The following is a 26,528-nucleotide window of genomic DNA, read 5'->3' on the forward strand; positions in this document are numbered from 1 at the left end:
GAGTAGAGGGGCAGAAGGAAAGAGACCTAAGCCGACTCCCTGCTGAGTGAGGAGCCTGATCTGGGGGTCAGTTTCACGGCCCTGAGATCATGACCTGAGCCAAAACCAATGGTCAGATGCTTAACCGACTGAGTGACTCAGGTGCCCCAGGTAGCCGAGAGTTCTTATGTGTCATATTTATGAGGTTTTAGCTGAATACATCCCTGTGGATTGAATCTTGTCCTAACTAAGTCAGTAACTCCAGAGTCCTCTTAACTCAGGGAGTGGGAGGTATACCAGGCAGGCCAGGTGTTGGAGGAATACAGTAGTAAGTACAAAGTAACAAAAATCAAGGCATGCTACCATTGGAAACAAAGAGATAATTTAACTCCGTGTTGTCCATACTCCAGGCATTGGGCATTGGGCATCCCACTGACATGATTTTGGCATATGTTCCTGCCATCTGTGTAGTATTGTTACATGCTTAATGTTTCCTGTGGATAATTTCATTTTTTCATGTCTTTTTTTCCATAAATACTCTTAATTTTGAAAGGAAACTGTATCCCTCAGTAAGTGGAAAGCCATTAATAAAAAAGATGCCCTTCAAGGGACGAATGGATAAGGAAGATGTGGTCCATATACACTATGGAGTATTATGCTTTCATCAGAAAGGATGAATACCCAACTTTTGTAGCAACATGGACGGGACTGGAAGAGATTATGCTAAGTGAAATAAGTCAAGCAGAGAAAGTCAATTATCATATGGTTTCACTTATTTGTGGAGCATAACAAAAAGCATGGAGGATATGGGGAGTTAGAGAGGAGAAGGGAGTTGGGGTACATTGGAAGGGGAGGTGAACCATGAGAGACTATGGACTCTGAAAAACAATCTGAGGGTTTTGAAGGGGTTGGGGGTAGGAGGTTGGGGTACCAGGTGGTGGGTATTATAGAGGGCACGGATTGCATGGAGCACTGGGTGTGGTAAAAAAATAATGAATACTGTTATGCTGAAAATAAATAAAAAATAAATTTAAAAAAATAACCATGAAACTAAATACAATAAAAATCTATGTTGGTCCAAGTTCCACCAAAAGCCACGACAGATATGGCCATAGCATACTTTGGGAAACACTGGTTTAATCCAACATGTTTCCTTTATGGATAAGGAATCTGAAGTATGAGTTAGCTGAGATGTGGGATCTTCTTCTTCTAGAAGGTATTTTGAAAGGTAGCTAACTGCTGTAACATGCATCTCCCAAACCCAATGCCTTAATACAATAGAAAGTTCTTTTCTTACTGACATTACATGTAACTACCCTACACTTTTGATTCAGGGATCTAAGAACCTTCTAAATTGGCTCTGTTGTCTTTTTTGTTTGTATTTAAGAACAGCTTTATTGAGATATGATTCACTCAAATTCTATAACTCAGTGATTTTCAGTAGGTTCACAGAGTTGGCAACTATCACTACAATCAGTTTTAGAACACAGTCATCAACTCAAAAAGAAATCCCTTTTCTTAAAAAGGATGTGTTTATTTATTATTTGAGAAAGACAGTGAGAGAGAGAGAGCGGGCGAGAGCATAAGCGTGCTCAGGGTGAGGGGCAGAGGAAAATCTGCAAGCAGGCTCCCTGCTGTGCATGGAGCCAGATGCAGGGCTTGGGCCCGGGACCCTGAGATCATGACCTGAGCCAAAATCAAGACTTGGATGCTTAACTGCCTGAGCCACCCGGGTGCTTCCCCAAAAGGAGAAATTTTAAATCTATCAGCATTCCATTGTCTGTTGGTCTCCTGAATCTTCCACTGGATTTTCTCATCCAGCTGGATCACAAAGGAGGAGATATGGACCATGGAAGATGGTATGCAAGGTTTTAGAGGACAGGATGTGGTCTCACATCACTCCCGCCTACACTCCCTTGGCTGGAGTTCATTCCTGTGCCCTCACCTATATGCATGGCGATGAGAAAATACAGTGGAGCTGGGCACCCAGGAAGAAGAAAACTTAGCAACCTGAGCTCACTGGCATCATCTCTGTTCCAAGAGATTGGTAATCTTGGAATTTATTAAGTCTGGAATTCCATGAATTTGGAAGTCTATTACATGAAACTTAGGAAGGATCCATCCATATATATTTATTTCTGCCTAACTTATTCTAATTTTTACTATAAAAATTAAACCAGGTAGATCCCTTTTAGACTTATTTCAACACACATACCTTAGTTAGTTTTGCTTTCAACTGTGATAAACATATCTGGTAATAATTTTTAGAAGTGTTTTTGAGCCACAACAGGGATTTGGGGAGAGGATTGCCACAGGTGTAGAAAAGTCCTAAGAGGGAATGGCTACTCAAGAAAAAACTTTTTAAATACAGTGAAAAAGTATCTCCAGAAACCTTATGATTGTTTACATTAGCATTGTCTTACATGAAGATTATTCTGTGGGTTCAGAAATGAAATTTTCTGCCCTCAGATTCTTTATAATTTATAGCAGTTTTTCAACATCCTGTTTTTAAACTAGATGTTATGTTAAAAACCATAATTGAACCATGTTTGTGTAACTGCTGGCTTTTTTTTTTTTTTGTAATTTTATTTATTTATTTTTTTTTTAGTGTTCCAAGATTCATTGTTTATGCACCACACCCAGTGTTCCATGCAACCCGTGCCCTCCATAATACCCACCACCAGGCTCACCCAACCCTCACCCTCTCCCCTCTAAATCCCTGTTTGTTTCTGAGAGTCCACAGTCTCTCATGGTTCATCTTCTCCGATTTCCCCTAACTCACTTCTCCTCTCCTTTTTCCAGTGTCCTGTGTTATTCCTTATGCTCCACAAATAAGTGAAACCATATGATAATTGACTCTCTCTGCTTGACTTATTTTACTCAGCATAATCTCCTCCAGTCCTGTCCATGTTGCTACAAGAGTTGGGTATTCATCCTTTCTGATGGAGGCATAAGACTCCATTGTATATATCGACCACATCTTCTTTATCCGTTCGTCTGTTGAAGGGCATCTTGGTTCTTTCCACAGTTTGGTGACTGTGGCCATTGCTGCTTTTAACATTGGGATACAGATGACCCTTCTTTTCACTACATCTATATCTTTGGGGTAAATACCCAGTAGTGCAATTGCAGGGTCATAAGGTAGCTCTATTTTTAATTTCTTAAGGAATCTCCACACTGTTTTCCAAAGTGGCTGCACCAACTTGCATTCCCACCAACAGTGTAAGAGGGTTCCCCTTTCTCCACATCCTCTCCAACACGTGTTGTTTACTGTCTTGATGATTTTGGCCCTTCTAACTGGTGTAAGTTGATATGTCATTGTGGTTTTGATTTGAATCTCCCTAATGGCTAATGATGTTGAACATTTTTTCATGTGTCTGTTAGCCATTTGCATGTCTACTTTGGAGAAGTGTCTGTTCATGTCTTCTGCCCATTTTTTGACGTGATTATCTGTTTTGTGTTTGTTGAGTTTGAGGTGTTCTTTATGGATCTTGGATATCAGCCCTTTGTAGTATCATTTGCGAATATCTTCTCCCATTCCGTGGGTTGCCTCTTTGTTTTGTTGACTGTTTCCTTTGCTGTGGAGAAGCTTTTGATCTTGATGAAGTCCCAAAAGTTCTTTTTCATTTTTTTTTTTTTTTTCCTTTGCCTTTGGGGACATGTCTTGAAAGAAGTTGCTCTGACTGACATCAAAGAGGTTACTGCCTATGTTCTCCTTTAGGCTTTTGATAGGTTTCTGCTTCCAGTTGAGGTCTTTTATCCATTTCGAGTTTATCTTTGTGTATGGTGTAAGAGAATGGTCAAGTTTCATTCTTCTACACATTGCTGTCCAATTTTCCCAGCACCATTTATTGAAGAGACTGTCTTTTTTCTATTGGATATTTTTTCCTGCTTTGTCAAAGATGATTTGACCATGGAGTTGCAGGTCCATATCTGGGTTCTCTACTCTGTTCCACTGGTCTGTGTGTCTGTTTTTGTGCCAGTGCCATGCTGTTTTGGTGATCACAGCTTTGTAGTAAAGCTTGAAATCAGGCAATGTGATGCCCCAGTTTTGTTTTTCTTTTTCAACATTTCCTTGGTGATTTGGGGCCTTTTCTGGTTCCATACAAATTTTAGGATTGTTTGTTCCAGCACTTTGAAAACTTCCAGTGAAATTTTGATCAGGGTGGCATTGAAAGTATAGATTGCTCTAGACAGTGTAGACATTTTAACAATGTTTTTTCTTCTGATCCATCTTTTTGTGTCTTCTTCAGTTTCTTTCATGAGTGTTCTGTAGTTCCTCAAGTACAGTTCCTTTACGTCTTTGGTTAGGTTTATTCCCAGATATCTTATGGTTCTTGGTGCTGGCTTCCTTATGTAAAAGTTCTGAGAGGTTTTGTTGATGTTGTTGTTTTGAGTTTTGTTTTTTTTTTCTTTTGTAGTGTAAAAGCACTATAGGAAATGTAAAGCACCTATGTCAATGGTTATTATAAATTGTTGAAAAGGGAGGAAAAAGTGTTAGATGCCAAGTTTTTGTTTTCACTTTCTTTTGTTCATCACTAGAATTTACCCCTTGGTAAAGAGGGGGCATTTTATCCTACCACCATCAAGTTGGAAATGCCTTTGAACTTTATGTATTCTACTTCTTCTGATGCCGGAGAGGTCTACGTCAAGACTGTTCTCAATATCTACAAAAAACCTTGCCAAATCCATCCTGGGCATTTCCTTGTTTCTTGTGATTAATGTGTCCTGTTGCTCTTAGGCCCATTCTTTGAACTGTGTTCTGAGTAGAAAGGGAAAAGAACGACCCTCATGAATAAAATAGACCTGTGGCTCATTGGAGATTTTTTGTAGACTGTGTCCTTTTCTTTCCTTTTCTTTTTAAGAGTTGCCTGGATCTCTTAGCTGTGTGGTATTGACTCATCTGAACTTTCTTTGTGGACAGTTATTGTTCTTCTCCTTAACCTTAGCAAATGTCTGCTTGTAAACTCCTTAAGACCAAGACATTTTGAACTTGTGTATCTCCATTATGGTTCTTTGGTTTCTGTGCTTGCCAGCGGTAGAGAGAAGCAGAAATCTATCTTGATGAATATGGCTGAATGAGGGACCTGTCCCGATGGGATGCAATAAATATTAACAGCAACTTTGAGGCTCCCCATTTGGCAAGGACTGCAGGTTCTAGGAATTTTAAATTTTGTGTTCTTAACTTGATGGCAATATTCTACACAACTCCCCCAGCAATATAACCTGTGTGTGCCCACATATGTATGATAAATACATATGGGTTTGTACACACACACACACAACTTTTTGTCTCCATTTTTGGAGTACTTCCTCGTCACTGAATGACCATGTCAGCAGCCCATCTTTTTTTTTTTAATCGTTGTGGCCTATTGAGAAAGAGCAGTGGCTGATCAAACACGAAGTGGTTCAGTAGTGCCACATGGAGGCCTAATGCTTGGATGGTGCTGTGTGTTCAGTAAGCAGAGGTTCCCTGTAACTGAAATGGAGAGAAGGGGTGGAAGTGGTAGTTAGATGGCCCAGAGTAATGCAAGCTTGTACAAGTCAGAACTGTCTTCAGGGCAGAGTTTCAACTCCAGCGGATGCCCATCCATCACATTTAAGTAAAAAAAAAAATCTTATTTTTTGTATAGTTTTAAAAAATTTAATTTGTGAACTATCTTTGTCTTAGGGGTATTAAGAGCTATAAGCATAAGAAAGTTCCACTTATTTTATGTGTGTACTTAAGTGATATCATGTTACTCAAGTGGGTGTTACACTTAAGAATTCAAGATTAGAATTAGACAAGAGTTCAAATCCTGGTTTATTGTGTGACTCTTGGCAGTTAATTATACCCTTTATGTCCTGATTTCTTCATCTGTTAAATGGGATGATAACTGTTTTCATAAAATGCTGTGAAGGTTCATTGAGTCACCCATGCGAAGAGGTGGACACAGTGCCTGATTCAGAGTGAGTGCTCTACAGTTGTTAGATTTTGACACAGGATAATTTTATTTTTTATAAGAAGAGTCCAGAAATATTCCAGCCTGAGAGACCTGGAGTCAGGTAAATGCCTTTGCGTTTTTGAGAGCTCTGGGCTCAGTCTCTTGGGCAATCTTGTAACTGCTGGTATGATCAGTTTCGCAACAACTTTCCAGGGTTATGGTGAAAGCTAATTAATGGTGAATGCTGCGTTTAGGGAATGACTTCATATGCCAGACACCGACTTCATATGCCAGACACCGTGCTTAAGCATCTCTGTGCGTTATCTTTATTTCTGCTAAAAGCTTAGCAGAGTGAATAGTAGTTTCGTATTCCTACAGACAAGGGAACCACAAGGGAACCGAGAGGGAGGGGACAGAACTTGCCCTAGGCCATACAGCTTCTAAGCAGCAAAGTCTGGTGGCAGGGTCTCCCTGTTTCCACAGCTCCTTCCGCCTTCCTGAGATCCTATTGCAATGCAAGGATGACTCATCCAGCAAACTTCTACCGTGGCCTGCGGCTGGGAGGAGCCACCTTAGGAATAAAAGCTGTGATGGGGAAAAGGGGAGGGATCATTGGCAATTCTGGAGGAAAATCCTGGAAGGTCTTTCACTGTGCCTGATGGGGACTCAGAGGCCTGGGGAGTCGGGTGTAGAAGGAGGACACAGGGTGTCCTGGAGATAAACCGCTGACTTCCCACATTGACCTTGGGCCAGCCCTGAATGCTCGTATACACTTAGAAAAAAATGTTATTTCATTAATTTAGGATTGATACTGATATTCATAAAACACTGAGTTTTCTGGAAATTAAAGGAAAACAGGGTGCCTTGAAAGACTTGCTGGGGGACAGGATCCCTGCATTTACCTCCCAGTTCTGCCATTCACCGGACATGTAGTTTTAAGCAACTTATAATTCATCTCTAGATCTAGTTTCCCCATTTGTGCTGGTTTAGAAATGTGTAAAACGATTATTACATAACTCATTTTCAAACTTGGTTAAGTGTATAGAGGGTATGCAAGAGAGGAGAAGTATGTATCCTGTGTTATGCACACACACACACAAAATCTTGTGCGTCCTTTGCAGACTGGCTCAGCACAGTGTTGAATGAATGTGTGCTAAGTGCCAGGTACATTTTTCGAAAGCTTGGATGATTCAAACAGGAGTAAGGCGATGTCTTGGCTTAATTGTGATTTTCAGTTTGGTGGGCACGGTGAAGGCTATAGTTATGGAGGGCACGTATTGCATGGAGCACTGGGTGTGGTGCATAAACAATAATTCTGTTACATTGAAAAGAAATTAAAAAAAAAAAAGAAAGAAAGAAAGAAAGAAAAGGGAAACTTCACATGAAACTTGTAAGACCTTGGATATTTCTCCTAGGGCCACAATAGTAACAGTAATGTATAGCATACTTCAGTAATTATGAAGTAATTTTCTTTTTTTTTTTTAAGATCTCATTAATTTATTTGGCAGAGATCACAAGTAGGCAGAGAGGCAGGCAGAGAGAGAGTAGGGGAAGCAGGCTCCCTGCTGAGCAGAGAGCCCAATATGGGGCTCCATCCCAAGACCCTGGGACCATGACCTGAGTCGAAGGCAGAGGCTTAACCCACTGAGCCACCCAGGTGCCCCATGAAGTAATTTTCTTATTGAAGAAATGATAAACAGTCTGAATGGAGAAAACACTGTATGTTCTATGTCCCTTCTCTGCGTTAACTCTTGTTCACCAGCGTGTGAAGACCAGGTGTTAAGGGGGCAGGCACATGGCTCTTTCCATTACTCTTAGGGTTCCCTATGGCAAGTCTCTTCCATGACTTTGCCTAACCTCCTAGGCTTCCCTGAGGTGTGGCTAGAATAAGGTTCTACTATATATACACACAACATATGTGTTGAGAAAAGCAGAGTTCTCTTTACTATAAAGAAAATGATCGGCACCGCTGAATACGAGCTTCATATTGTCAGTTCCCTCCAGACATTTCCAGTGGGTTGTCCAGCTGCAAAAGCATTTCCCAACACTCTGTGTTCCTTGTGGTGACTCATGGCGTCGGTGTCTACTGGTCACTCAGATTCAAAATCCTGAGGTTTCCTAACTCCTTCCTCTCTCTGAATCCCCACATCTAATTGATGCCAGAGTTACGTGGACTCTCTGGTCTAATGTTCTGGTGTCCCCGCTTTCCTCACCTGGTTTACTGCCATTGACCGGGTTCATGACCTCGTCAGCCCTCACCTGAAGACTGCGGCAGCTCCTGGCTAGCCTCGCTGTCTCTATCCGTTTGTCACCCCTGCCATTAACAATTACCATTTCAAAAGCAAACCCTAATACAGCACTCTTCCTTCCAAACTGCCTAGTCTGGTCTATAGACATCTTCCTAACTTGGTCCCAAATAACCTTTTTTGTGTCATTTCCTACACTTCCCCCTGAACCGTTCTGAACCACTATGGATTTTTTTTTTTTTTTTCTGTTTCCTAAATGAGTGCTTTATTGCTTCTGCTGCCTGGAATTTTTTCTTCTACTTTCTCTACAGGAAAACTCCTACTTATCCTTTAGAAACCAAATCATAGGGGCACTGCCTTCCTGAAACTTCTCAACTCCTCCTGGTCCAATCTGTCTGCTCCATAACACACCGTGAATTCACAAGAGTTTGCCATTATCTGATTCCGAATCCTGCCCCTCTTCTCCTTCCACTGAGTATATTATTGTGAACTCCTCTTAGGGAGACCCTCAACCCCCTTGCATAACTTTGAAGTTGTGGCACACAGGGCTGTACCTGGTGTCTGATCAGTGTTTGCTGGTGGGGTAGATAAAGTCATGCACAGCAGCTTATAATTGAACCTTTGTCTGCAAACCCCAATATTAGTACATTACATAAATAGATCGTATGTCCCAGAACATGAATTTAGGGGGCTAAGTCCATCTAGTATGTAGGCCATTCTAAATTTTCCGATATAGATTGACGTGTTTTTATTTTTTTAAGATTTTATTTACAAATTTGACAGAGAAAGACACAGCAAGAGAGGGAACACAGGCAGGGGGAGTGGGAGAGGGAGAAGCAGGTTTCCTGCTGAGCAGGGAGCCTGATGCGGGGCTTGATCCCAGGATTCTGAGATCATGACCCGAGCCAAAGGCAGATGCTTAATGACCGAGCCATCCAGGTGCCCCTAGATTGACTTGCATTTAACAGCTGCATTTAATAGCAGGGGCAGGTGGTGAGTGGAGATGGGTATCTTGGAAACAGACCAGCCTACTACTCAAGGACTAAGAGAGCTGGCAGGGGGTAAATGACCCCTGAGAACAATGTTGGGAAAACTCCACGTCCGCAGTGATTTTCTCCAGGGTTGGGAGATTAAGGGTCATTTGATTTTCCTGGTGCTGTTAGTATTTACTAAGGTTTTGACAGTGAACATGTATGCCTTGTTAATAAGAGGATGGTGCTCTGTCAATTTCTCCCACGTACTAGCTGGCACAGACCCCAGGAGCAGGGCAGGGATCCTGTCTGACCAGACCTCTTAATGCTGTGCAGTACGTTCTTTCCTGGTTAGCCCTGCTCACCTTTCCATCTTGCCTCATGCACCCTGTTTCAACCACACTGGTCTTTTTTTTTTTCCTATTTATTTATTTAATGTAGCCAACACTTACAGATATCATATTATAGGCCACACACTATTCTAAGCATTTGGCAAATACTAACTCATTTCGTTCTCATAGCTGTTATTATTCCCATCTTACATATGAGGCAACTTCGCGGTCATCCTGGATTATGTTTCTCTTCGTCTGTGCTGTTTACTCCCTCTCTGTCGTGTGCCGTTCAGCTCCTCCCAGTCACATACTGGAATTTCTTTTCCAGAATTGGCATTTAAGGTTCGGCTCCTCCGTGTCCATGCCATCTTTTTCTTTATAGACAGTGCTTATAACACTGTATCATAAATACTGTCCGTCTTGGGCAAGTCAATTAATTTTAGTTTCTTCCCTCTGTACGCTTCTGGTCATGTTGCCCTCACTGAATTTGAGAGGATCCAATGGCCCAGTAGTTGTGAGCTAAATGCTCAGGAGGTGAGCTTCCCTGATCTTGACCGTGTGTTCCTTGACACAGCTGCTGACACAGGACAGGTGTTGTCTGTGGGACGCTGAAGGGGAGGGAGAGTAGGAAAACCCAGGATGACCCAGAGTCAAGGCCATTCAGGGAGAAGAGAGTGGGGGCACTTTCAAATGCCTCATCGGGGTGTGAGTAGATGAGAGTTGAGGAAGGACTGTTGGGTGGGGGTCACTGGTGACGTTTTTGAGACTGGCTTAGCAGGCGGTGGTGAGGAGGAAGTAGACAGCAAGTAGTTAAGGAGGAGGAGTGGGTGGGAAGGAATGGAAGGCCGAGGATGTGAGCCTCTTCTCTTCCAGGAAGGGAAGAGGAAAGCGAGGGCAATAGTAGGGCCAGAAGAAGGTTCTTGGTCTGGATGGGAGAGGCTCAAATGTGTCTATAGGTAGAAGGAAGTTTCTCAGAAAAGCACCGGTGGGGAGAATGTCGTTCTGTCTACTCTGGCTGAAGCTCAGTCCATGCTCAGAATACCTGTTGCCCCCCACTTGGGGACTTAGCTCCATTAAAGCTATTACTTGTTTGCCGCTGGGGTATCCCAGGGTCCAGTAGGCTTTGGGGTCAGTTGGGGTCCTTGTTGAATATTTAACCTGTCTGAGCTGCAGTTTCCTTAACTTCTCCAAGAGACAGGATGAAAGACAAGAAAAAAAAAGATAAATCTTAGAATGCTTTTGCTCTCCAGAAGGAAGAAGTTGAAGGGTGTGTTGGTTGGATGGCTGCTCTCTTCCTAAAGCAGTGAGGGAGCTCGCCTGCTGGGACGAAGGGAATGGGAAGGGTTCGGAGCTCTGATAAGACTGACGTTCTCCATGGAAGCCACCAGGTTCTCTCCATGAGTCATAGACAAAGGAGATGAGGGGAAGCATAGGGAAGAAAATTAGGATTATCGTTGACTTTCTGCAACCTGGTATGCAGGAATAGGGAAGGTGTGGATAGCACTGGGTACCGACAGAATTGTCAAAGGATATATGGGATTTGTGCAGGGGCTGGGGGAGAGAGGAAAGAGAGAGAAAGAGGATACTATGATGAAATGACCTCCAGGATAGACCAAGTCAGCTGTTAGATGGGCACTAGTGACCTGGGAGAGGGACAGGTCTGAAGGTCTTATAGTGACAGTAAAAATGTAAAGCAGGTTCCTGGGAGCAGGATAGGGGCCCCAAAGGTTGTGACCAGAGGACAATTTTAGACTATTCAATGAGGGAATTTCGAATGACTAATGACAGGGGTTGGCTGGGTCACCCCAAACCTTACAGTGTTCTTCATTTCTCTACCTTCCCTTCTGGTCTTTGTCGTATGAATATCTACTGTCTTCTTCCCAAAGGTAACTTTCACCTTTGCACAGTTTTTCATGTGGAATATATCAGTTAGCATTATTCAGTAAACATTTTTTATTTCCACATTGTGTTTGTGATGGTTTTTAATGGGTGTATTCTATCAACTTACGTTTGCATGTGCTACTTTGTAGTCTTGTGGATTTTTTCCTTTGGATGAATTCTCAGGTGTAAGAGTACTATGCTTAAGGGTGGAGGGAGGTCTTGATATGTCCTTAGTTAATTGCCACTGGCAGAACTGCAATAAGCAGAGAGGGCAATCGAAAAGTAGAATAGAATATCCCACAATAGAATCTGAATGGAAGTTTTATATGAATATCTCAAGTCCGCCTCACATCCTCCTGAGTAGAAAAAGTAACTGGCTAGAGTTTGTATCTGTGATCAAGTACCTGGAGGTTTTTTATTTATTTGAGAGGAAGAGAGAGAGTGCAAGTGGGGAGGGGCAGGAGGAGAGGGAAAGAATCTCAAGCAGATTCCATTCTAAGCATGGAGCCGCATGTGGGGCTTGATCTCACAATCCTGAGATCATGACCGGAGTTGACATTGAGAGTCAGATGTGTAACAGACTGAGCCACTCAGGGGACCCTCAAGTACCTGGAGTTTTGCTTGATTTGGTCTTGGATGCTATTTTGTCAGGAGTTGGAAATGAGTGCTGTCATCAAGATGTCGAAGAAATTGAAAAGATACATGCCTGAAAGGGGTTGGGGACAATAAAAGGGAGCCCATTTCTGTGCTCTAGAGTGTTTTGGAGGCAAGGACAGGAAAATTTAGAAATAAACAGAAATAGTTATTTTCACACAATACTATTATCTTATTACAATTCTCACGATGTTAGTATTTTGAAGAGTTTTGACAATAAATGGAGACATGGTTTAGGAAATTATTAAGAAAATTGTATTATTTTGAATCAGTGATTTCATTACAAATATTTCTTTTAACTACATTTTTTCTTGTTGTGATTGTAATGGTTCTCCCTTTGTTTTTCTTTGAACAGAAAAAATACAGAAAGGGATTTATTGATGTTGCAAAAATCAAGTGTGTGGAAATAGTGAAGAATGATGAGGGTGTTGTCCCCTGCCAAAATAAATATCCATTTCAGGTAAGCTGGCATGATTTTTTGCCACAGAATAATTTAGTTTTGCCTACTATTTGACATTACAGCTTCCTGCCGTTGCTTTCGTGGTCGATAATTTTTTTTTTTCGCTTTAGTGAGGTGCAATTGACACATAGGAATTGTGTATATTTAAGGGGTACAGCGTGATGTTTTGGTATATGGATACATTGTGAAATGATCACAGTTGAGCTGATTAATAGATCCATCACTTCATATAATTACCACTTTCTTTCTTTATCCTCTTCTCTTTTCTTTCCCTCCGTCTCTTCCTTCCTTCCTTTGAGTCCTTAAGACCTACCTTCTTAGCAAATTTCAAGTATACAGTACAGTACTGTTAATTGTAGTCACTAGGCTCTACATTAGAGTTCCAGAACTCATTCGTTTGCTTCACTGAAACTTTATACTTTGTGACCAACATCGCCCCACTTACCCCTCTTCCCTGTCCCTGGCAACCACCACTCTCTCTGGCCTCTGCTTCTATGCATTTGACTATTTTAGATTCCACAGGGAGTGAGATCATGCAGTATTTGCCTTTCTGTGTCAGGAGGGAGGTTCCTAGCCTTGTTTTTCTTTTTAGCCAATCAGGGAGTTTCTGCCTTGTGCCTCTGATCAAAGGTGAAAGGACAGACCACAGAATAACTGGGTTAGTTTCCCAGGCAGAGTTTTATTACTAATATTAAGAATACTAAGAGTACTGGGGCCCCTGGGTGGCTCAGTGGGTTAAAGCCTCTGCCTTTGGCTCAGGTCATGATCTCAGGGTCCTGGGATGGAGCCCCGCATCGGGCTCTCTGCTCAGCAGGGAGCCTGCTTCCTCCTCTCTCTCTCTGCCTGCTTCTCTGCCTGCTTGTGATCTCTGTCAAATAAATAGATAAAATCTTAAAAAAAAAAAAAAAGAATACTAAGAGTACTAAGAATAAGACTTTAGTTGCTCACCAGGAGTTACCTCTAAAAGAGGCATCATGGTTCACAGTTTGGGCTCAGGATCCTGGTTTTCTGGATCATCAGCCAGATGAGATGGGCAGGTTATCTAGTACAACGTTAGGGGGTGTCCTATGCAGTGTGTTCTGTATGAATGGTGCCTTTTGGTGTTACACAGGAGTGGAAGGTCTGGGGGTAAGCCTTAGTCTCCTCTGTAACATGTAAATATGATGCCTTAGTAGTAGGATTAACTGAGTTAAATATCTGTAAAGCACAGATAGATATAGAGTTGGGATAGTGTTTAATGAAGTTAGCCACTGCCGTTATTTACAGTGGTAAAAGGAAGGTACAGCGGTAGCATTGACAGGGTAGTCCGTTCGTGTAACATAGGATTCAGAAAAATGCTAGGTTAGAATAATTCTTGCTACAACCAAATTTACTTAAGGATCTTCAATTAGTTAGATTGCAAGAAATAATGATTAGTGAAGCATCTTGGTCTCTCTCTATATTTTTTCTTCTATTAAAGCTCAGTCCTTTGCAAAATGTATATCCGACTTGATATAGACATGAGGAAATACGTATGCTTTTGTAGGTTCTTTGGATCCAAAGTAAATGACTTTTATTTGATCATTTCAGAATCATTTATCGATGTCTCTGGTACCCAGGGCTCTGTGCTAGTCAGAAATGCTGTGTCTAAGTATTTCTCATCTATTTTATCTTTTGTTTTACTTTAGGTTGTTCATGATGCTAACACACTTTACATTTTTGCACCTAGTGCGCAAAGCAGGGACCGGTGGGTGAAGAAGTTAAAAGAAGGTAAAACTCATAATGAAATATTAACTGTACATAATTTTAGGATATAACATTGTTATCACTGGAAGAGAAATTCAGCTAATGTATCTTGCATTTAGAATCCTTTAATCTACAATAAGTGTTTTTCTGAGGACAGTCGGCTACTGGGATACATGATGAAGACAACTTTCTTTTTTATAACCTGATTCCTTTAGAAACTGTACACATAGTTTCTACAGCATGCACGCTTTCGAAAAAAAAAAAAAAGAATGCATGCTTTCATTTAATGACTAATACATTTAACGATGAGGAAGCACTGGACCTTTTTGATAACAGGATTTTATTTTCTGAGACATGGTCTGTGTAGTCAATGTTTGGTGTGGATTGACGACTTGTGCATAAAGTGTTTCCATGAGTGATTTGTACTGCTGGGTCCTCATCCCTTCTCCTGCAGAGCAGAGTGGGGTGAGCTGACTTGTGTGCTTAAGCATCATGGTACAGCAGAAGTCACTTCTGCTAACAAGGGCGTTTCATCAAAATAAGAAGGTGAAAGAGAACCATATCGATTTTCTGAATGCTGTGCTGTATGAAAGTGTTTATGAAAGTGCTTATGAAAGTGTTTTCATAATAAACGTAGCATCTGAGAAATAAAGAATGATCGACAGTGTTACCTACAAAACGTTCTGTCATCCATTTTATCTCACTAGTCACTTAATGTGTCTCTGAATTACAGAAATAAAGAACAACAATAATATCATGATTAAATATCATCCTAAATTTTGGGCAGATGGAAGTTATCAGTGTTGCCGACAAACTGAAAAATTAGCACCTGGATGCGAAAAATATAACCTTTTTGAGAGTAGTAAGTATTTATTTTATTTTATAATGATATTATGTGCAGGATTTATGCACTATTGGTATAGTGTGAAAGTGACTTGGTTTTGATTTTGATGTTGGTTAACTATGACCTTTACACCTTCTCGCACTGTGGGAATGTAGGGCGGGTGTATTTTGTATGAATAATTATGTTTATTTAGCAGTGGGGCCATCTCATGGAATCAAAAGGTCTATTTTCAAGAGCTTTTATCACAGTATGGAAGCCTGCTCAAAATGACTCTGTTAAAAGTATGAGCTTAATGTGGCACCATTAACAGCTTGTTTCCTTTCAGCTTTACCGAGGTAGAGCTGGCAATTAAAATTGTAAGATATTTTCAAGTGTGCATTGTGCTGATTTGGTATACGTATGCGTTGTGAAAGGATTCTTCCCATGGAGTTAAGACATCCATAACCTCACATGTTAGCCTTCCGCTGTGTATGTGTGAGAATATTTCAGTTCTACTCTCAGTACATTTCAGTTATACATTAATGTGCTATCAACTACCGTCACCAGGTTAGACATTAGACCCTCAGACCGTATGCATCTTACGTGTGAAAATCTGTGCCCTCTACCAACAACTCTGTCTCCCTCCTCCCAACCCCCATCTCCTGGCAACCACTTTTTTTTTTTTTTTACTCTGTTACTAGGAGTTTGAATTTTCTTTTTATTTTAAATTCCACATGTAACTGATTCCCTGTGGTATTTGTCTTTTTTTTCCTGTCTGCTTATTTCACTTAGTACAACGCCCTCCGGATTCATCCATGTTGTTATGCATGGCAGGATTTCCTTCTTTTTAAAGGCGGGATAATATTCCATTTTATTTATATATATTATAAATATTATACAGTACATTATATATACACACTGTGTGTCTTTATCCATTCATCTGTTGATGGACATTTAGGTTGTTTTCATACCTTGGCTACTATGAATAATACTTCTATGAATGCAGAAGTGCAGATAATGTCTTCAAAGTACTGCTTTCCTGCCCTTTGTGTATATACCCGGAAGTGGGATTGCTGAGTCATACGGTAGTTCTATTTCTAATTTCTTTTTTCTTTTCTTTTTTTTTTTTTTTTAAAGATTTTATGTATCTATTTGACAGAGACAGATCACAAGTAGGCAGAGAGGCAGGCAGAGAAAGATAGGGGGAAGCAGGCTCCCTGCTGAGTAGAGAGCCTGATTCGGGGCTTGATCCCAAGACCCTGGAATCATGACCCACTGAGCCACCCAGGTGTTCCTCTATTTCTAATTCCTAGAGGAACCTCCATACTGTGTCCCATAGTGGTTGCATTCCTAGCAGCACTGCACGAGGCTTCCCCTTTCTCCACACCCCCCCAGCATTTGTTACCTCTTGTGTTTTTGGTAACAGTCATTTTGACAGGTATGACGTGATATCTCATTGTGGTTTTGATGTGCATTTCTCTAATGAGGAGTGATACTGAGCCTCTCTTAATGTACCCGTTGGTCATCTGAATGTCTTCTTTGGAAATATGTCTGTTCAGGTCCTTTGCAACATTTTTGACAGTTTTTTGAGTTTTTTGGCTGTTGAGTTCTATGAGTTCCTTATATATTTTGGATATTAACCCCTTATCAGGTATGTGATTTGCAAGTATTTTCTCCTCTTCCATGGGTTGCCTTTTCATTTTGTTGATGGTTTCATTTGCCCACAGTCCTAGTCTCAGTCTCACTTGTTTACCAAGAACAAGATAGGGCCCCAATCCCTCTGGCATTTATAATCTATTCCAGAAGGCAGAAAACAAACCAGCTTCGAAAGCACTTTAAATTATTCCCCGCAACAGTGTTGAAAGCAACATGCACCAGAGTGAGAGTCCAAGTGGAGTTCTCGCCCATGTGTTTGTTTTCACTTCTTGTTAAAGCTCTCAGTCATTGGTAGATGGCATTTTGACCTATTTTTGTTGTTGTCATTTTCAGGTATAAAAAAAGCACTACCTCCAGCACCAGAAACAAAGAAGGTAGGAGGTCTTTACCTTTTGGAAACATTTACAGTTTCTTTTAAAAAATTTAATTAAAAATTTTTGTGTGTGTGTGTTCCAAAATTCATTGTTTATGCACCACACCCAGTGCTCCATGTAATACGTGCCCTCCATAATACCCACCACCAGGCTCACCCCCGCACCTCCAAAACCCTCAGTTTGTTTCTCAGAGTCCACAGTCTCTCATGGTTGGTGTGTCTCCCACTTTGTTTTCCCCCAACTCACTTCTCCTAAGTCACATGATTCTGCCCCACTTTTCATATCAGAGGAAGGTATGCTGAGTATTTTTTTTTTTTGGTATCAAATAATATTAATTTAATTATTTCAGATTATCACTGGGGCCCTCTCCTCGTCTGGCATTTTGCTTATATTTTGGCCTCAAGAATTATAGAAAAGGTGTGGAATTTAAAGGAACATTAAAGGAATATTTCAGTCTTCAGACCACAGTATCAGGACGAAAAAGTAACTTAATGATTTAATGATAAATCATTATTGATTTAATGATATATCAATGACTCAGTGATTTAATGATATGCCTTTGAAGAGTGGGGTATGGTTGGAAACACATGTACTTGGGAACCACTTCATACCTGATCCAATGTGAATCTGGTATGAGTGACTTTGGGAGGATTACTTAAACCATTGTTTCTTATAAAATGGGAATTATATACTCTATTTCATGGGCCCAGTATTAAGAATAAATGAAAAAAAGTGTGTTAGGTACTAAGTGCATACCTTTCACATGGAAAGCACAAAGAAATGCACATTGCTCTGATGGACAGGAGACTTGATAGAAGACTCACCCCCTAGTGTGTGTTTTCCCCTTTCAGGCCATTAGAATGGTGGGTCCACCTTTAGTCTTCTGGTTTCTACTCACATATTATCTGTAGCTGTCCCTGGAAGGGTAGCCCTGACAAGGAGCAAAAGCTATCTGATGTTTAAGGAGGGGTTTTGCTCATGCCTTATATTCCGAAACCATGCCTTATATTCCGAAACCCACGAGACGTCCAGTAGCACCAATGTCATCGAAGTCACGGGAGGGTTCCCCAGATTTTCCTAAGTAGACTTGAGGTTTCTGCTTTATTCTCTGTTGTTGTGTGAGTCATTTAGTGTTTCACTTCACATCTAGTTTCAAACAGAATGACTACATTTTCGTGTGTTGTCTCCTTTTCTCAGCGAAGGCCTCCCCCACCAATTCCACCTGAAGAAGAAGACAATAGTGAAGAAATCGTTGTAGCCATGTATGATTTCCAAGCAACGGAGGCGCATGATCTCAGATTAGAGAGAGGCCAAGAATATATTATATTAGAAAAGAACGATGTTCATTGGTGGAAAGCAAGAGATAAATACGGGTAAGTGTTCTCTCTGTGTGGGTGGGAATTAAGTGCCAAGTGAGACCAGGACTGTCTGTGATGATCTTGTAATGAGACTAGCTCAGTCAACAGTAAGTCAAGTACACATCATTACTTTGCAGTAACAATGTGTTCTTTGTAATGACTCAATAAATGTAAATGGATCCACCACTTCTTTCCAGAAATTAGAATGCATTACATTGGTCTCTTTCTCATTCGTTGTATGTTTAATTAGATTATTTTGATCTTGGGAGAAAGACATTTCAGGTTTTTTTTCCATGAGGTAAGTAATCTTACATTTTTCTAAGAGAGAAAATATGTGTGTGTTTGCGTGTGCACACATACATGCATGAGTATATATGTATGAAATATGTGTATAAAATACATATATGCATATAAATGCAAGAATTTTTAAAATGGGGCACCTGGGTGGCTCAGTTTCTTAAGCATCTGACTCTTGGTTTTGGCTCAAGTCCTGATCTCAGGGTTGTGGGATCAAGCCCCACGTCAGGATCTGCACTCAGTATGGAATCTGAGATTCTTGGCCCTCCCTCTCCCTCTGTTCTCCCCACCCCCCACTTAAGTGCACATGCTTTTTCTCAAATAAATAAATAAAATCTAAAAAAAAAAAGAAATTTTAAAATGAGCATGATTTATACAAGATATTTTTGGATTTAAAGGAAGAGTCCTTTCAATTTTACTATTCGATAAGTGATGAGTAAATATGGATAAATGTAGGGGATGAGTATCTTTTAGGCTTCATTAAAGAAACTATATCCTGCGTTTACCTCTGAAATATAATCCTGTTTATATTCTGAGTTCCTGGGGATAAAAAGAGGAGGACTTTTTGTCCTGGACAGAACATACTCTCCCTCCAAATCTGCTTTCTCACCTCCTTGCCCCATCTCCCAATTCCAATTCTCTGTTCCTCGCTTCACTTCTGGACTGACTTACCAGTCCTCCCAATTATTGTTGTTGTTGTTGTTTTAGAGTGTTTAAAAGTTAATTCAAATCATTCTGTCATTTTATCCCCGAGGCTAACTACGAAAGATGTTTTTAAACAACTGCTATGTCATTATCATACTTAATAATAATTAAAAAAATACCATCTGTAGACTTTCCGCTAACATTTTCAGGACTGGAGAAAGACTACAAATGAAAGCCCACATATCATTTGTCTAAATATTTTGAAACCCTAAGTCAAGCTGACAAACTAGTGAATAAAATAACATTTATCCTCCCACTTAACAAACGTACCTTCAAAATGACAAGGAAGCAAGGTTTGAGTTAGAATCCGTGCCAGAATAGGACAGTGCATAGAGGGCTGGCTCTCTGTGGTCCTCTCCTTCCCTGTTCCCTTCTACCCCAGCTCCATCCCACATGACCCATGTGGACTTCCCAGCCATACATCCAAGCTCTGTCCATATTGTTTGCAGAAGCCAGTCCACAACTTGGTCACCCGTTGGACTTGGGCTAGAAGGAGTTACCTATAACCAGCATAATTTGCTTTTCAGAATATAAGGTGGAAAGGTCTGTGTTGGCCTCAGCAAGGGACAGAGAATTTGGGGGTCCTAGTTACCCAGATGATGTTCTAGAAGAGGGCTGAGGGAACATAGACTTTAGCATGCTTTTGGAAGTGTAAGGTCATGGCCAGGGCCCCTCTGGTCAAGGTCTAAGGATAGTATTGATTACATAACTCCATTTCCCCTCTGATTAGCTCTAAGATGTATTTATGCAGTTTAATTAAGACTAAAATCAGGTCCACGTATTGCATTTTGGCTTGGCCATAGGTCTCTTGTTCTACAATTGTCCCCATCCTCCTTCTTCTTCTTCTTCTTCTTTTTTTTTTCATTTTTTGATTAATTGATGAAACCAAGTCATTTACCCTATGAAATGAGCCATAATCTAGATTGAGCTAATTGCTTCCCCATGGTATCATTTAATATGTCTCCATGCCCTGTATTTCCTATAAATTGTAGTCTAGAGGCTTGATCACGTTAGAAGCTGATATCTGGTTGACTCACTTCTAATGACGTTAAGATCACTCAGTGGTCCAGGTGACGATCAAGTCCTTCATAAGGGTTCCACCTAATGATTTTGGCACTCATTAGTGATAACTGCTTAGCTCCTTGAGTTCACTAGGGATTGTAAAATGGTGATTGTCTAAGTCTGTCATTCTGTCTGCATTTATTAATCCTCTAGGGAAGAATTGCCCCATCAACCAGTTCATTTAGTTTGTGCATCAAAAGCAAGAGAAATGTTTGATTTTTTTCCTTTTACCGATTTTCAGCACGGTGGGTTGGTGACTGAGCTTCCTCTAGTGATAACAATGGTAACCAATAATTATTTGAAGAGTTACTATGGATGCATATTGCAACCATTGTGGTCATTATTCTTTTTGATTGAATTGACCCATTGTAGGTCAGTGGTACCTGGTTTGGGTTGAAACCTTTTTAATCTTTCTTAGCTTTCTTGCTTTCTGGGTAAAATAAGACAGCTCAAGTTCATGTGGTTATTTTTCCTGGCCAATCCTTTCATGCACCATTTTTCTAAGGAGTGCTGGCTCCTTTTTGTGAGATAGTGTTTGGACAACAATCAGAGTGCTAGGATTCTAGAGCTATATATATGTATGTGTGTGTGTGGGTATGTGTGTGTGTATTATGAGTTCCTACTACTAGTTCAAATTCAGATTGAAGATTTTAAGGGTTTTACTCAGTTTTTAAAATTTTGTGCATGGTACGTCTTTTATCTTACACTGAAAATCTTGACTCCTACCAAGATTCTACCCTTTAAGATTGCTTCCTTTTTTATTTTTTTTTTAATTTTAAGTTTTATTGAAGTATGATTGACAAATAAAAGTTACATATATTTAAGGTGTACACCATGATGTTTTGATGTATGTATGTGTTCTGAAATGATTTCCAAATCAGATGAAGAGAGCCCTCATTTGACATAGTTTCATTGTTTGTGAGTGTTTGAGATTTTCTCTAGCCATTTTCAAGTATGATGGCTTCTTCAGCTCTAATGAGTTTAAGTCTCATTTCAGGTAAAACTGAAGTTTCCTTGGCCTCACACAGGCCCTCTCATTAAGTTCTCTTGGGGGAATGACCCAAGAATTCACCTTTTTAACAAGTGTCCTAGATGATGCTGATGAAGAAGTGAGGGGCTCCCTTCTGTGAAACAGTGTTTTACAAGGACTGTTGGAGAATTGGCAAGATGGGTACTTCTATCCGACACTCGAACTTTTTTGAAATAGTGATTTCTTTCAAACATCCCAAGAAATTATGAATTCAAGAGAAGCATCATGGAATATTAGGAAGGTCTCAGAACCTAGTCACAAGTTCTAACCCTGTTACTAGCTAGTTTTGGGACCTGGAGAAAGTCCCTTAATCTTTTTGTAAGCCTTGGTTTCCCCACCAGGAAGTAGGGACACAACATTGTACCTGCCTACCTCAGAATTTTAGGGAAGGTCAAATGAGGAAGTACTTTGTAAAGCATCAAATACTATAGATATATTGAATTATTGGGGGTTGACTAGTTATTCTTAAAACTTTAGGCAATACAATGCTTTAATCTTTTCATAAAGGCAGTACTTTTTCTTAGTAAAATAATTTCAGTTTAACTAAAGTATTTTCCTTCTTTCCAGGTGTGAAGGATATATCCCAAGTAACTATGTAACAGGAAAGAAATCAAACAACTTAGACCAATATGAGTAAGTAAATGGTTATTTTATCAATGTGGAGAACCAGAAAATGTTTTCATTTTCCTAATTATGTAAGTCATGGATATCTTTCATTAACTCAGTTGTCTAGAGTGGTAAAAATGTTGTGAGAATTAGTTTCTACAGTACGCGTTACCTGAAGGTACTATGTAGGAATGGAGTTACACGGGCAAATACAATTGAACCGATTTTAAACAAATCACAGCTCAGCTGACTTTGACATACATATTATTGTTCATTGACTCCAGAAATCAGAATATAATTTCTAAGAGTGGCTTTTAAAGAAACATGTTTGTGGGGCTCCTGGATGGCTCAGTTGGTTAAGCATTCACCTTTGGCTCATGTCATGGTCCTGGAATCCCGGGATCGAGTCCCATATCAGGCTCCCTGCTCAATGGGAATAAAATAAATAAAAAATAAAATCTTTTAAAAAATAATAATAAAAATTTTTTTAAAAATGCTGTTTGTGGGGCACCTGGCTGAATCAGTCAGTAGAATATTAGTGACCTTTGGTCTTGGCCTTGTAAATTTGAGCCCTGCATTGGGTGTAGGGATTACTTCAGAACAAAATCTTTAAAAAAAAGTTTATTTTTTATTATTTTTATTATTTGCTATAATAGCAATATATGATTGCTGTTTTAAAAGTGTTTTAAAATATAAAAAATGTTAATAACAACAATTACTCATAAATCAACTAGAGTTGACTTCTTAACATTAGCATTTCATTTCAATTTTTTACTATTTTAAGGCATAGAGTCATGCTGTGTATATGTTGTATCCTCTTTATTCTACTTCACAGTATATTGTGTGAATTTTCCTCATGCCATTAGCTATTCTTCAAAAACATTTTCATAACTGCCTTATAGTTCACTCAGTCATAAAATCATCAAATACTTCCCGAGAGGGGAAACTTCCTGTTTGAGGCACTGTGCTAGGCCTTAACGGGCACAAGCAGGCACACGGCACACAGATGTACAATAATTTATAAAGGCATTTCCTTATTTGTACAGCACTGTGGTGTTTAGCACCTTTGCTATATAATAATGACTCTTTTTTTATATCTCTAAAAATTTATGGACTGGGCTAACAGCTAGTTAGGACTCCTAATGCCTGCTGTCAGACTGCTTTCCAGAGAAGGCAATGGGCGTAGTATTTTTATGTCCATTAGCAGAGCCTGGCCAGGTTTTAACGAGAGGCTCATATATACCAAAGAGACTTCTGTGATCATTCTGGGGTGGTCATTCTGATACTTCATTCACTTATTTAAAAACACCACTGCCGCCATCAAGAAAAAGCTGTCTCCTCTGTCCGTATCACTTTCTGTAATATGACTATGCCTTAAAATGTAGAAAGAAAAGATTAGTAGCACTCTGTGATGTGTTGTTTCGGAAACAGGTAAGGATATAGAAATATGTAAAATACGTTGTGGTTTTGCTTTTAAATAAATTTTAGGAAAATACAGCAAAATCCTTGGAATTAGGGAAGGTGCTAAACAGCAAAAACTTGGACCCAGTTTTATAGTGATCTGAAACCTAACTGATGAGTTGGGGAGGGCTGTGCTCGGAAGCCAGATAATCCTTATCTAACTGTGAGAACTTCCTCATGGGATTACAAATAAGGATTTTATGGAGGCTCTGATTCATCACCATGAGTTTTTTGGATTTATCTTAGTTTGGAAATTTCCTCTCTTGTAAGAGACTCTCCTCCTTCTCTGTGCGGCTCAGTGAATTTGCTGAGTACGGTCTCTGGTGTGGGACTCCCCAGCCCTCTGCCCAGGGTCAGGAATTCCTCATGGCATGGGCTGTGCCTCACTCAATGAGAAGGATGAAACCTCTTCTCGAACCTCTTCTCGGCGTAGACCATCAAAGATCCTCTCTCCTCCCACTGTCTGTCTATGCCAAGATTTGTCCTGTTCTTTTGTTCTTCGCTACAGCCCATGCTGTAACACATCCCAAAGGTCCTCAGGGTTAAAAAGCCTTTTGCCAGCTATTGGATCAACAGTTCGCCTGCTGTTTGTTTGGGCCTGGGAGTTCCAGGCAACAGACTGTCCACAGCAGACTGTCCACAGGGCTGGACTCCGTGTTGCCGGGCCTCAGGCTCCCACGGCTCTCAGAACCTGCTTCTGACCTCCAGACCCACGTAACAGTTGGAGGTAGAGACGGTCAGAGGAGCTGTTGCAGGAAAGAAAGTGGGATCGTGATGTTGGTGAGGACATGGTCTTGATGGAAAGATATGAAAGGGCCCTTAGTACAGGGCAAAGTCTAGGATAAGGCTTTTAAGTAGGTGGCTCAGGAGGAAAGGGTCAAAGAACCAGCCAAGATTTATAGCTGGTTGGTTGGTTTCTGTTTGTCCTCCATTTATACTGGTTGCCTTCCCTTTGGGATATACTCAACATATCCTCCCCAAGAAAGCATGGCCAGCATCTGAACTTTCCAGAAAAGACTGAGTATCTCCAAATCTCCTTTTCTTCTCTGTTCAGACACTACTCTGAAGTCCTGTTCTTCTGGAGTGTGTTGACATCACTAGCCAATCTGAAAACCTCATTCCCGTTGGGTTTTGCTATCTAAGGATGGACTGACCAGTTACTTGCAAATCCCAAGCCATTCTTTTCAGATGTAGAGGGAGTTCCCCCATCACGGGGCACTAACTCACCTCCCTCTCACAGAGACCTTTCTGGGACGGTCTAGGGGAGAGGTTCGGGGGCTGGCATCTGCGCCCGAGCTCCTGCTCACCATGTGGGCTCCTTTATGTCTGCCCGTGAGTAGCCTTCTTCCGGCCAGGATGAGCTCAGCAGATGCACCCCTGTCTTTCCCTTCTTGCCTGGTGAGAATTACCGCAAAAGAGACAGAGAAGCCACGACGGACCATTGGGAAACACTCACCACGAATTGATTCATCTCTTTGTCCATCACTCCTTCCTCTGTCCCTTCCTTCAACAGCCTCTTAAAGGTCCGAGTTTACATCCTAAGGAGGGAAAATTCCCTTTCAGGGAGTCTGCAGATGCTTCCGAAAATGACTGCTTTGGGCAGGATTTCAAAAAGCCCGTCTGCCCTTTCCTTTTCTTTCTTATGTCCTTTTTCCCTTCCCAGAAACTGTGAATATACTAGATGAGGAAAGAGCTTCTTTCTCTCTCTGAATATCTTCAGCTGAATTTCCTCTTGAGGCAGCATTACTGATTCCTTACATCTGAATGTGAAACTAAAACCTCTCTTGCTTATGCTCGCTGTGAAGATACGGGGTTGGGTCTTTGTTGTTTATAAAGAGAATTGTTTTCCTTAATCCTTCAGGTCCTGCTAGTTTATAATATACCCCAAGAGCTCCAGTTGCCTTTCCTTAATTAATTTTTATGACTCTTTTTTTTTTTTGGCATTCTGACAAATGTTTCTTGTTATCAGTGAAGAAGCTTAGTGACAGAATCCATTCTGTTCTCCGCATTTACTGTATCTTTCCACTTCATTCAGAAATGGATTGATCACACAAGTGCACCTCTGTTAAACTTGGTCTCAGTTCCTAAAGTGGAGTCTGCAGCAATGAGATCTTAATGCTCATAATTCTGGTTAATCACCTCAGACTCCAAGTAAAATAACAGTCGTCGTGTTGAAATGGACGTTTGGCTGTTATGAGTGCATAGAACAATCTAGATTAAAAAAAAAAAAAAGATCTTATTATTGTATTTTGGTCATTGTAGTTTTCCCTTCCTCAATCAGAGAAGGCCTTTATGTTTGCTTGTCTCAGGGTGTTTGCTGGGTCAGAAGTAGGTGTCAGTTCTTTTATAGAAGGCTGAATCAGTGGTAGGAAATTCAGATGCCCGGAGGGACTAGTCTGGTATCATAACATTGGAAGCCTCAGGAAATAGGACTGTGGTGGAGGGTTTTCTGCTCACTAAAGGGCATCTAAAACAAACAGACCAAACAAACAACAAAAAGTTTAAAACAGAAGGCCAGAGAAAACAGTCTGAGTTCATGTTCTTTGGCGTACTTATAATCTCATGAAAAGATTGGTCTGGGGAAGCAGGGAGATGGCAGAGTATTTCTGAGGATGAGTTAGGAGAGGGCAGTGTCCATCTTTCCTTGGGAAAGATTTTCCAAGGATTAAGAAGGGCACAGATCTGCGGGGGCTCGTTGTGTAGCAGGACCTGGTGGGACGGGGGTGGGGGGCAGGCGCTTCTACTTGGCTATGGGGACATCCCTGCAGTAGAGGCTCCGGTGACCCCCGGGGGTTGTCTGGAAGACCCAGGCACCTTTGTGAAATTCAATGGCGGAGCCTCCAGAATGACTTGAGTTGAAACCTACAGCCTATTGGTGGGATGGGGGCTTGGGGTAGGATTTAATTTGAATTATATACAATAATGAAAGTAGGGTGATGTTTCCCATAAGTTAGAATTTGTGGAGTAAAATTCGTTCTTGCTCT

General features: G+C 40.7%; 1 protein-coding gene and 1 long non-coding RNA gene across 3 annotated transcripts in view; one reads left to right on the forward strand and one right to left on the reverse strand.

Annotated features, from left to right (window-relative positions):
• TEC (tec protein tyrosine kinase) overlaps positions 1 to 26,528 on the forward strand; it is a 140,063-nt gene that overhangs the window by 91,473 nt on the left and 22,062 nt on the right. For both annotated transcript variants that reach the window (XM_082728383.1, XM_082728382.1), the window contains exons 3-8: positions 12,343 to 12,447; positions 14,115 to 14,196; positions 14,906 to 15,034; positions 16,985 to 17,025; positions 18,223 to 18,398; positions 22,045 to 22,110. In XM_082728383.1, the coding sequence (XP_082584509.1) occupies positions 12,343 to 12,447; positions 14,115 to 14,196; positions 14,906 to 15,034; positions 16,985 to 17,025; positions 18,223 to 18,398; positions 22,045 to 22,110 (599 nt within the window). The remainder of the gene's footprint in view (positions 1 to 12,342; positions 12,448 to 14,114; positions 14,197 to 14,905; positions 15,035 to 16,984; positions 17,026 to 18,222; positions 18,399 to 22,044; positions 22,111 to 26,528) is intronic.
• Positions 14,496 to 25,348, reverse strand: LOC309863501. The gene is made up of 2 exons (XR_014311085.1): positions 25,001 to 25,348; positions 14,496 to 14,812 (listed from the first exon to the last, which is right to left on the reverse strand). It is a non-coding gene; the product is annotated as an uncharacterized lncRNA (long non-coding RNA).

Source organism: Mustela nivalis, assembly GCF_964662115.1.
Source record: "Mustela nivalis genome assembly, chromosome: 4".
Classification (NCBI taxonomy): domain Eukaryota; kingdom Metazoa; phylum Chordata; class Mammalia; order Carnivora; family Mustelidae; genus Mustela; species Mustela nivalis.